At 55.1% G+C, this 11461-nt stretch overlaps 1 protein-coding gene across 5 annotated transcripts; it reads right to left on the reverse strand.

Moving 5' to 3' along the window:
• Positions 1-1636: 1636 nt before the first annotated feature.
• Positions 1637-11456, reverse strand: LOC138812844 (uncharacterized protein ZSWIM9-like). 5 transcript variants are annotated; one of them, XM_070001062.1, is made up of 5 exons: positions 11369-11456; positions 10652-10793; positions 9636-9919; positions 7251-7563; positions 1637-3950 (listed from the first exon to the last, which is right to left on the reverse strand). In XM_070001062.1, exons 1-5 carry the CDS (start codon positions 11374-11376, stop codon positions 2250-2252), a joined length of 2448 nt encoding a protein of 815 aa, XP_069857163.1. In that variant the 5' UTR covers positions 11377-11456; the 3' UTR covers positions 1637-2249. The 5 variants fall into 5 exon arrangements, with proteins under 5 accessions (XP_069857163.1, XP_069857165.1, XP_069857164.1 ...); XM_070001064.1 differs by lacking the exon at positions 11369-11456 and adding an exon at positions 11169-11233; XM_070001063.1 differs by lacking the exon at positions 11369-11456 and adding an exon at positions 11165-11218.
• Between the last annotated feature and the right edge of the window lie 5 nt (positions 11457-11461).

Consider the following 11461-nt stretch of genomic DNA (forward strand, 5'->3'; position numbering starts at 1 on the left):
AAGCTCTTGGAGAGTGTATTAAGTTGATTAATTAGAGGAACAGAATTACCGTTTTAAGATGTGTTTTTTCCAAGTCAAACTCATCAGAAAGTAAACTTCAGGATGTGACTGGTTATTAAAAGTTGGTTCTCACAGCTGTGGATACATCCTGAGCTCTCTGCCTTCCCCACTGGGACCTGGAGCTACCTGTGACCCCATCTCCTGGCTTTCCAGAGAATAGGTTCTAATGGGCACAGTGTGAGGGGCTCAAGGACCCCACAGCACGGGGGTCAGTCTTAGTTCTAAGGAATAGGGTGTATTAGAATGTTTTCTCATTTCTAAATCTCTGGCAGATTTAAATGGTTATAAAGTTGTACTCCTGCATGCCTGGAATGCCCAGGAGGTGGGGATCTGAGGATCATAGTCCCTGAGATTATTATCTCCAATTAACCACCACAAAGCCAGTCTGGAGTGAAAAAACTCGGACAGTCCCCAAGCCTTGAGTTCAAGTCCAAGGTCTGGCATACACAGAAAATATGGGTATGTCTGCAATCTAAATAAAACAAACAAACAAAAAAACTAATCCTACATAATAGATTTTTTTAACTTTTAATATGCAAAAATATGTACTTCTAAGGTTAATATCCCTGTTTTCCCTGCCTAGTGAGAGCCATATGGCTTTCCTTCTTCATTTTGCCAATATGCTGGTTTGCTAACAGATGCTAAGGCTTATATATAAGCTTATGATGACCACCTTTAATCTAGATTGTAGTTGTTAGCTGGGGCCTCCTTGGTCCTCCTGTTGAGAAAAACCCCAAACTTTAAAATATTATATTTCTATTTAATTATTTGTAGAAAGGACTTGCCATTCTATCAAGCTGTTTATGAAAACAATATGTCTCCACTGATGTCCTCTTAAGATTTTGATTGACAGCTTTGGTGGGTGGGACCAAAGAGCATTTGGTCTGCCTTAGTCATCCATGTCCAGTGTAAAAGATGAAGAGGAAAACCAGGCCATCACACACGATGGGATCTTCAAGGTCAGTGGAGCTGGTCTTTGACTCCTCAAATGACTCCTCACACTTGACAGCCTCGTCTTTTACCTTGAAACCTTTTCACTGCTATTCAGTGTGCCCCACAATCAATGCTACTCTATCAGAGAACTTTCTAGAAATTCGGATCCCTACACGTATCCTCTGAATGCTACTCTACCTGGACAAGAGGCCTTTAATGTACGTGAGACTCCCCATGGATTCTCTAAGTTGCTACAGACTGAAGTCCCCTTTGTCAGGTATAACTGCAGGAAGCTCCATGGGAGCCGTGGAGATGGTTTACTCCAGAAATCTCATGGGGGCGAGGGGCCAGCCAAGCAAGGACCAGATTGCCATGTGGTCCTCACATCTGCACTGGCCCAGGTGGTTTCCATGCGAAGCCCTTTGCAACCTTGGCAGATTTCATAGGTCAGGACAAGGGTCAAGGGCACGAGCTGTGAAGTTGCCACGTTGGGCACTGGCCCAGGCAGGGACGGTGTGGCACCTCCCTCCACTCACCTGGCCCCAGGAATCCTGGCTGACGGGAAGGAGGGAATCTGAGCTGTCTCTCTTTTCCTTGGCCTGTGGTTCTTCCACCCTCCCCTAGAAGCTATGAACTCAGCACAGAGACCAAAATAATACTGATTTATTCCAATCGCGAAGCACAGTAGTTCAAAGAATTCCCTTCCCCAGAAGTCTCTGCTTCAAACAAACCGCCAGTGTCCTCTCCCTCCGCCGGGGGGAGAAAAAGGAGGCAAAATCTCAAATCACTGCTCATTCCTCCCCAGTCCGTCTCCTTTTCAAAATTTTCCCCTCTGCATTTCCCCTCAAGTGTCAGCTCCTGATTCCTGTTGCCATTGCTCTCCACCCCTTTCATCTCCAGTACTTGTCCTTCTCCCTCTTCTGGCTAGACAGCCTGTTCACCCCGCCACGCTGCACAGCCCAGTGCCCCCCATCCCGGCTCTGCCCCTTTCCTGCCTGCCTTCCTCCAGCACCACGTCGACCCTTTCTCTTTGGCCCCAGGAAGTCCTTGGAGGCATCCGGACCATCGCACTTCCCTCGGCTGGGGATCGTGGAGACCATGTGCTCTGGGGGGAGGGAGAGGTCACCGACCACCGTCTGCTCTTGTGGCCTTGGATCCGGAGGAGGTGGCTGGCTGAGAACTGGGGTCCGGCCGTTTTCTTTGGGATGGACGGACACCCTCCCTCCGCGGCGCGGGGCCGAGAGGTGGTGGGGGGGTCAGAGCGCCGGGGCCTTCCCCCAGCAATCCCTGAGCAGGTCGGCGTGGAACAAGGGTGCGCCGGTGAGCAGGCGGGCGGCGAAGAGGTGGCGGCAGGGCAGGCGGCGAGCGGCATAGATGGTGCAGCTGCAGTGCGTCAGCGCGCGGTCCAGCACGAAGTCGGAGCTGCCGTCCTTGAGGGCGAAGCCGGCGCCGGTCCAGTGGAAGCTCTGCGCGCCGTGCTGCCGGGCGAACGCCAGCTCCTCAGCCACCAGGTCGGCCAGCTCGGGCCCGCAGGCGGCTCGGAACCGGGCCAGCGGCTCCCAGTCCGTGGCCTCCTCTTCCAGGGGCTCGCCGGGCCTCTTTGGTTCCTGGCCGGCCTCGCCACTGCCGCCGCTGCCGACCTGATGCTCGTGCCCCGCGGGCCCGGGGTCCGCGTCCACACCGCCGCCGTCCTCCTCGGCCGGCTCGGCCCCTGCCGGGTCCCCGCACCCCACCGGCCCGCCGTCTCCGTTCGCCATGTCGCTTGCCTTCGTGTCTCCCAACCGCACCACGACGATGTCCTCCAGGCCTCGCCTCCTCTTTGGCCCCGGCCTCCCCCCGGCCGGCCTCCCTCCGGGCTCCTCTGCGCTCCGGAGCCCTGGCCGCTTCCGGCCCTCCACGCCCCCGGGCCTCGGCTCCCCGGGCTCCTCCTTCACGTGGACGCCACTCCCCGGACTCCCTTCCCGGCTGCCCCGTTCGCCCAGGGCGGCTTTGAGCTCGGGTCCCGCACGGGGCTCCGGCCGGGGCCCCCGCCAGTCCCTCACCTCGGGCCCCCCCTCCCTGCGGGCACCCCTCACCTGGTTCTCCAGTCGCGCCCCCTTCCAGTCTCTGGCCAGCGGCCCCTTCCCCTTGTCAGCGTCCCCGCGCGGCCGGCGGCTGGGGCCGGACTCGGGGCCCGGCGGCCCGGGTGGCTCGGCCGCCTCGGGCGCGGCGTCATCGGCCGCCTCGCGGGCCGCGTCGGCCCACTGCATGGCCACCAGGTCGCGCAGGCACTGGGCCACGCCGTGCGGGGGGCTGAGGCGGCGCAGCAGGCGGCGGCGGTGGCCGTGCACCAGCGCGAACGAGTCGAGGTCGCGCGCCGCCTCGTAGGCGCGGAAGTGCACCCACAGGTCGTGCCGTGGCGCCCAGTTGTGCTCGAAGTAGCGCACGAAGGCGGGCGGCGCCTGCGCGCGCAGCTCGGCCAGTGCCTCGCTGTAGGCGGCGTAGGACGATGCCCCCGCCAGGCGGCAGAGCAGCGGCCAGAGCCCCGGGTCCTCGCGGCTGGCGCCGCCCAGCTCCTGCGCCTTGCTGAAGAGCGTCTCCAGGCCCTGTGCGCGGCAGATCTGCACGCGGGCGCAGGGCAGGAGCTGGCGCACGGCGCGCAGCTGCCCGGCCACCTCAGGCCCCGCGATCAGGCAGCGCACGCGGCCCTTGATGTCGGGCGCGCTCTGCAGCAGCGACGCCAGCGCGAAGCGCAGCAGGCTGGGCGTGCCGGGCCGGGCCACACAGCAGGCCGCCTGCCGCGCGCGCCCCGCGCTGTCCACGCACAGCACTGACACCAGGTCCAGCGCTCCCTGCAGCCCCGGCAGCCGGTCCACCAGCAGCAGGCGTGGGAAGCGGCGCAGCAGCGCACGCGTGCGCGACGTCAGGAAAAACACGGTCTCCACGGCCGCCTGGTCCTCTACGAACACCAGCTTCACCTGTGGGCGGGGCGAAGGTCACACAGAGGTCAAGGGACACCCGAGGTCAGGGAGAGTTTTGAAACAGGGTCAGGGATGGGTCTACCTGACTGATCCCTTCCTTGGTGATCAGGACCTGAAGGGGGTAGAGGGTGCCTGCCCAAACCATCCCTGGATGGGCAGAGGTCAAACAGAAATTAGGGACGTGGGGGGTGCACATCCCTAGATGGTCAGAGGTCAAGGGGCAACCAAAGGTCCGGGTGCGCTCATCCCTGGCCTTGAGCAGTCAGACAAGGTCAGGCAAGGGTCAGGCGGTGCTCACCCTTGCAAAAATGAGCCTGCACTTTCCCCTATGACCGGCAGGGGGCAGTGTGGGCACCAGTGGCTCACATCTGAACTCCTAGCTACTCAAGACACTGAGATCTGAAGATATAGCTTCAAAGACAGCCCAGGCCGGAAAGTCTGTCAGATCCTTATCTCCAATGACGTTTGCTGTGGTTCAAGAGGTAGAACACTAGCCTTTACCACAAAAGCCCAGGGACAATGCCCAGGCCCTCAATTCAAGCCCTGGGGGCTTGTGCCCAAGCATGTATGCAGGCACACACACATGAACCCGCGCTGCTTAATCTATGGCAATTTGTCCCACAGTAATAAGAAAAATTACCCAGAGGTCATTAGGGATCCAGCCCTGCAGAAAAGCTAAGCAACAGTGAAGGCCCCAAGTTCAAGCCCCAGGGCTGACTCATATACATACTCAAACGCACACTCACACAAAGATCTGTCTCCTCACAAAAGTACTAAGCAGCCAGAGGCTGAGACTCCCAAAGCCAGACCCTGTGAGAGCTGACTCACAGTAGTGGAAACAGAATTGGAATCCGATTTAATCATAAATCTCCCCACAAAGCCTTTTGTCATAATCCAACCAAATCCTGTAACTCCATCTTAAAAGCACTGCACCATGCTGAGCTTGCAAAAAAAAAAAAAAGCAAAACAAAACACCTATTAAAAAGTCTGGTAGAATCCAGAGAGGAAAGATTTTGTCTTCCTAGCCCAGAAATCATATATTCAGTACTCCAAAGTATATTGAAACTCAATATAGGTCATGAAAACAAAAATCGGGTAAATTTATCGCTGAATGAGTTAACAATATCACCAAGCACTCACCACTGCATCACTTTCTACTAAGAGTTTAATTGAACTGACCCATCTTCAGTTGAGTTCTGGTCTGTCCTATATGGTAGTTCATTTTTCTATGTAGAATGTAAACTATGAAGGGCGTGGTAGCTTTATGCCTGTAATACTAGCTACTTAGGAGACTAAGATCCGGAGGATCATGATTTGAAATCAGCCTAGGCAGAGAAGGCCAGGGGATTTGATCTCTAAAAGAACCAGCAAAAAAGCAGAGCTGGAGGCATGGCTCAAGTGGTAGACCACAGGCCAAGCAAGCAAATGAAGGAAGTGTAAGGTCCAGAGTTCAAATCCTAGTACCGGTGAGAGAAATAAATGGGTGTAGCACATTGGTAGTCTTCATTACTAATAAATAAAAATTCACCATTTAAATATGGGAAAGTTCACATGGTTCAAAATTCAAATATGACTAAGCTGTATTAAAAGCCTTAGTCTCTTTCTTAGTATATGTGGCACCTGCTGGCCTTGACATTTATAATTCCTATTTTCTTATTTTATATGTAATACAGCATAGGATATACAGTGTTTCGCAACTCGCTTTAAGTTAAAAATGCATCTAGGATATTGGACCTCTGTGGCTCACACCTGTAATCCTAGCTGTCACACTTGTAATCCTAGGTGGAGGTAGCGATCAGGAGAATAGATTTGAGGCCAGTCTGGGGTGGTGGTGTGGGGGGGAGGTCAAGAGATCCTATTTGGACATAAAAAAGCCAGGTGTGGTGGCATCTGTCATCCAGGGCTACACAAGAATTGTAAATAGGAGGATTATGGTCCAGGCTAGCCAGAGCAAAAAGACCCTAACACAAAAATGAATTGAGTTGGGAACACTGCCATGCATGAAGAATCCAGGTACTTCCAGGTGGAGAAATAAAACCATCCTGCCTGCTAGCCAGCCTCCCTCTCCTTTTCCTCCCCTCTCTTCTTGGAGTAAAACAGCAGAGCGACATGCTAACACAACCAGCCTGCTCCAACCTCCACACCTTCTCACTGGCTGCTCACTGCGCCTGAAACTCTCCCCATCCCGACAGCAGAATGGGGTTCCCTTTCCTCCAGCTTGTCCTCTCTGCTTCACCACTAGCTCCTCACATGTTCCTTCCCGGACCACTCAAAACAGCACCCTAAACACAATACCAACATTAAATGGCAGCCTTCTATCTGCTCCTCTGGATCATACACTCCTCCCTCCATGGATCGCAGATCATGGCATCCTGGTGCTGAGGTGGGGTGGTGATGGTGTGTGGCCTTGTGCGCATTCATACATTTGTCATTTGGGCATTTTCTATTTGTGTAGGTCACTTTGGAGAAAAAAATTAGATGTTACCTTCCATCTTTATGCAGCCTATAACTTAAGAGGCCAGCTTATCTTATCTGGGTGTGGCTTCTCCCAATAGCACTGCAAGGTGGAACTGGGTATGGTAGCATACTCCTGTAACCCAAGCTATTCACACTGGTGAAGACCTGGGTAAAATTAGCTTGATTCTATTTAAAAACAAAACAAAACAAAAAACCCCAATACAAACAGAAAAGGCTGGGAGAGTGTATTATGTGGTACTGCTTGCCTAACAAATGTACGGAGGCTTTGGATTCCACCACCACTATCAAAACAAAAAACCAAACCAAAACTTAAAAGGTGGTTCCAGCAGGTATCTCTAAGGGAGCCAACTGCCATATAACAGGTGCTGGTCCTGAACACAGGGTTTGGATGCTGTCACTTAGCTTTTTCACTCAAGGCTGATGCTCTACACTGGAGCCACAGTGCCACTTTTGGTTTTCTGGTGACTCACTGGAGATAAGAGTCTCCTGGACTTTCCTGCCTGGGCTGGCTTCGAACTGTGATCCTCAGATTTCAGCCTCCTGAGTAGCTGGGATGATAGGTCCAGGGGAATTGTCTAGGGGTAAATTGCAGTTCCTTGAAAGGAATTCACTTCCTGGTGCTCATTTCCAGGCCACCCGTGCAAGAGACAAAGTATTCCCAAAGGACAAAAAGCCTGTGGGGGCAGCTGCACTGGACAGGACCAAGGGAGGGCCCATGAGGCTATGGCCCAATAGGTCCATGTTGACTGAATGATGAAGTGATAGATGGGTGGAGGAATGAATGTGAGCCAGGGACCACCTGGCTCCCTCCTCCCCTACCTTGGCCTCAGGGTCGGTGCGGAAGAGCCCCTCGAGCACATGCAAGGCATCCAGGACCCCGTGGTCAGGACCCTTGCAGTGGGACAGCAGGCGGCGCACATCGGCTGGGGCCACGAACTGCTTGGAGATCTGGTTGGTGACTCGCACGGGCAGGCAGGCGTTGCCTAGCAGGTGCCCGGGGCGGAAGTGGCAGGCAAACTCGTGTGGGCAGGGGGGGTGGGAATGCGTGAGCTGACATTCCGACACCACCAGGCGGTCCCGCAGCGGGCTCAGCTTGACGATGATAAAGGCCGGGCAGCTGGGCTGGGAGGGCCTGCAGGAAAGAATGAGCTCCATCACCCCATAACCCCGCATATGAGACCAGGGGCTCTGTACGTTATGCCAGCTGGGAAAAATAGCTGCCTCAGTTTCCCCATATCGTAATCATCAGCCCTTCTTTTGAGGGCTGTGGTAAGAATGGATACGTAAAACTTGCATGGCTGAGAAAATTCTGTACCTACCACAGCCACCTGTCAAAGTGAACAGAGCCGAGTCTAGTGGCTCCTACCTATAATCCTAGCTAGCACAGGAAGTGGAGACCCAGATGATTAGATGCCAAAAAAACAGGCCATGGGCAGGCTCCCTTCTTAGCAAGTGTGAAGTGTAAGCGCTGAGTTCACAACCTACTACAAAAAAAACCCAAAGTTAATTTTCTTCTAAAAGCGCTAGCGCTACTTCCACTGTAAAAGTTCTGGGGAAGGTGGGGCAGTCTCAGCAGGTAAAGGGAGGGGGAAGGGACAGGTGCTAGAGGTGGTACCGTGCCACCTAGAAAGGGGAAGAATGAGGGCGACACCTTTACCTATGTTCCTGGACCCCAAAACTCATCTCACCCCAAAGGACTTTCCTATCCCAGCACCCACTCTGCTCAGCAACACCCCCTAGACACAGCACCACAGGGTCCAGGCTTCAACACCATTATGGCCTCATCCTCTGCCTTCTTTTACCCTAATTCTCCAGCCTGAGATCTCAGCCTATGTGTGGCCTGTGACACTGGAGAAGCCGAAGTTGGAGCAGCTGGGAAGACTGAGTTACAAGAGCTCATTCCGGATAAAGCAGGACAGGATAGGACAGCACACGCCTGTAACCCAGCTATTCAGGAGGCTGTGATCTGAGGACCCGAGGCTGGAAGCCAGCTCAGGCAGGAAAGCCCATGAAACTCTTCTTTCCAATGAACCAGCAAAAAGCTGGAAGTGGAGCTGTAGCTCACCAGCCTTGAGTGGGAAAAATAAATGAGCCCTCAAGGCCCTGAGTTCAAGCCCCAATACTGGTGCAAAACAAAGCGACAGAAAACCCTGAGATGCTTTTATGTCCCCCCGCTAAAAATGAGGAAACTGAGGCCCAGAAGGGGGGGGTTGCCTGCTCCATACAACTGACTAGTCCAAAGGCTGAGCACCAACCAGCACGGGTTCTGTGCTCCAAGTTCCTACAACAATTACCACTTAGTTCTGGATTCAGCTATTCAGAGCTCCAGGAGCACATCCATCCTCCCAACGGCTCTGTGACAGTGTGGAAACTGAGGCAAAGACCACTGCCTAAGCTGTATTCATGTAGCCCACCTTGGCTAAGGACTACAATCAGCAGCCTCAAATTCCTACAGGAGTCAGCAAGGAGGGATGGGGAAGGGGTAGCACCCAACACGAGGAAGCAGACAGGTAGAGCCTGGGGAATGAATGGGAGCTCCAAACCTTATCTGATGGGGCGCACATGGGCAGGCACGGATGTCCTTCCCTGTTCAGAGGCAATACTGCCTGAGGAGTGAACCTTGTCTCTCTCGCATTCTCCCCCTTCTCCTCCCTGATAGCTGTAGAAGTGGTCTTATAGTTTCACCGAAAAAAGATTAAGCCTTAAAAAAATTTTTTTTTTGCTTTGGGTGGTACTGGGGTTTAAGTTGAGGAGTTGCTTAGGGGAAGGGCTCTACTAGGGTGAGCCCCACCTCCAGCCCTTTTTGCTTTGGTTAATGGTGAGATGGGCTTTTGCTCTACCCTCTTCTCTAGAAGGCTATCAGGGACAGGGGTTCCTATTTACCCTGGCTACAAGTATTATCTATGAGGGATAGTGTTTATGGGTTTTCTTTTTGGCCTTGGTTCTGTTTCACTAGTTCTGTCTCCCTCAGGGCTTCTGTCCAATCTTATTGTCTGGCAGTGTGAGCTCCTCTCCCTCTGCCTTCCAGACTCCTCTCTCATCTCCCTTTCTCAGTAAGGGTCCCCCTTCTAGACACCCAACCTCATTGTAGTGATCATTCTCAAGCAGCCTCTCTGTCCCCTACAAGTGGGTAGGTGGGGCTCACTGCCCTCCCCCGCCCTTTTTTTTCTTCCCACATCAGGGCATAGTCCCAGGGTCACGCACCACGCTGAGGACTGGTCAGGCGAACGCGCATCTTTGCACACCAGCAGCACGTAGCTGTACTTGAGCACGTGGATGAGCCGGTAGAGTGGGGGTGTGCTGGCCCAGGGGCTGCGTGCCACATGTGTGGAACTCTTCACAGAAAAGACCACCAGCCGCTGCTGGCACCATTGGTCGAAGAAGCAGCTGAACTCTGCCCAGGAGAAGAAGGCTTTGTCCAGCAGCTCTTGCTCTTCTTTACCCACCACTGTGCCTTGTGGGGGCTCCGACAACTCCAACCTGGAGTCCTGAGTGGGAAGGTGGAGAAGAGCTGGATGTCAGATCCTTCCTCACCTGGGTCTTAGTATTTGGATTCCTTGTTCTCAGCCTGCCCGATGGGTGCCAGTGCCTCTATACAGGTGGCACTGGAGGCCCACCCAGAATCTCGCCCCATCTGGCTTTTGTGCCAGTTCTGGGCCTTGAACTCAGGGTGTGGGTGCTGCCCTTGAGCTAACTTTGCTCAAGGCTATAGATCTATCACTTGAGCCACAGCTTCACTTCCCACTTTTTTGGTAGTTTCAGTTGGAGATTAGGGTCTCACAGGCTTTCCTGCCTAGATTGGCTTCAAACTGAGATCCTCAGAACTCACTCTCCAAAGTAGATAGGATTATAGGAGTGAACCAGCAGCCCCTGGCTGTTCCACCCAATCTTTGTTCTTTCAGACCCTCATTTTTCCCTTTTTTAAAGTTGGAATTTAATTCCATTTCTTGGCTACATCTCTCTTGAAGAGACCCCTAAGTACAGGTGAAGTTTCTTTGCCCCCAGATAACCCTGAAACTCAGCTGTGGTGCCTCATAACTTGTAGTGAAGACTTGCGCCCCCCTTCCCCCCCTCCCGTCCCCACCTCCGAAAACTTCCAGGGCCCAGGTTCGTCTGGAATTCCACCTTCCATGTGCCTAGGCGTGGCTGTCAGCCATCTGCGGCCGTACCCCGCAACCAAGCTGGAACCCCTCAACTCCAGGCCGGAATGCAGGGCGCACCTGTGGCTCCTCCTCTCCAGGAAGCGGCGGCTCCTCCCACATCTGCGACCCTTGGGGTTCTCCAGAATCATCGCTGGCGCCCGCTTCCGGAGAAGCGCTCATCTCCAGGGGTGCTTCCCGCGTCGGGGCGCGGGTCGTTCGCCTGCAGGTGTGGGGGGCCCACTTGTGGGAAATCCAACTCGGAAGTGTCCCCAATACTCGTCTGGGGGAGCACTTCCTCCTAGGACGCACCTCCCCGGGGCCGGGTCGAGTCGCGGCCCCCTCCTCCCGGTCGGAGCTCGCATCCTCCCGGTGCGTCTCCGCTCTAGGCGCGGTCCCGGGGCGCCCGTCAGATGGGGTTCGGCACTCCAGAGCGTGCCCCCGCCACCCCCGTCCGGCTGCACCTTCTCCTCCCTCTCTCCCTCGCGCGGCCCCTTCCGGCGCCGGCCCCCTTCCCCCGAGCTCGCCGCCCCCCCCTCGGCTCGGCCTCGGCGCCCCCCCAGCCCCGCGCCCCTCCCGCCCCCCCCAACTCACCTACCCAACCCGGAGCGGCTCCCGCCTCCCACAATGCCGTGCGCCGGGGCCAGCCCGGCCCTTGTTCCCGGGATGCTCCGCGCGGCCTCCCGCCTCTCTTCCCGCCATGCTCCGCGCGGCGGTTCCGTCAATCTTTCCTCGGTCCCCGACCAGTCTATTCCCTCTCCCCGCTTCCCCCACCCACCCTGGAACCCGCAGTCTCACCTGCTCATCCTGGGCGAGGGCCGATTCGGGCCCTCTTCCCAGCATGCTGTGCGTCAAGGCCGGCCTCAGCTCCTCCTGTTTTCAGGTTGCCGC

This window comes from Dipodomys merriami, unplaced genomic scaffold, assembly GCF_024711535.1.
Source record: "Dipodomys merriami isolate MVZ:Mamm:240054 unplaced genomic scaffold, mDipMer1.0.p SCAF_57, whole genome shotgun sequence".
Taxonomy (NCBI): domain Eukaryota; kingdom Metazoa; phylum Chordata; class Mammalia; order Rodentia; family Heteromyidae; genus Dipodomys; species Dipodomys merriami.

Bases quoted from the DNA above. Each gene is read 5' to 3' on its own strand.
- LOC138812844 (XM_070001061.1), bottom strand. From the start codon at position 10,935: ATGCGAGCTCCGACCGGGAGGAGGGGGCCGCGACTCGACCCGGCCCCG. The intron at 10,794-10,882 runs GTGCGTCCTAGG...CCACACCTGCAG, and splicing joins CTCGACCCGGCCCCGGGGAG to GCGAACGACCCGCGCCCCGA. The intron at 3,951-7,250 runs GTAGGGGAGGAG...CCCCGCCCACAG, and splicing joins GCACCGACCCTGAGGCCAAG to GTGAAGCTGGTGTTCGTAGA.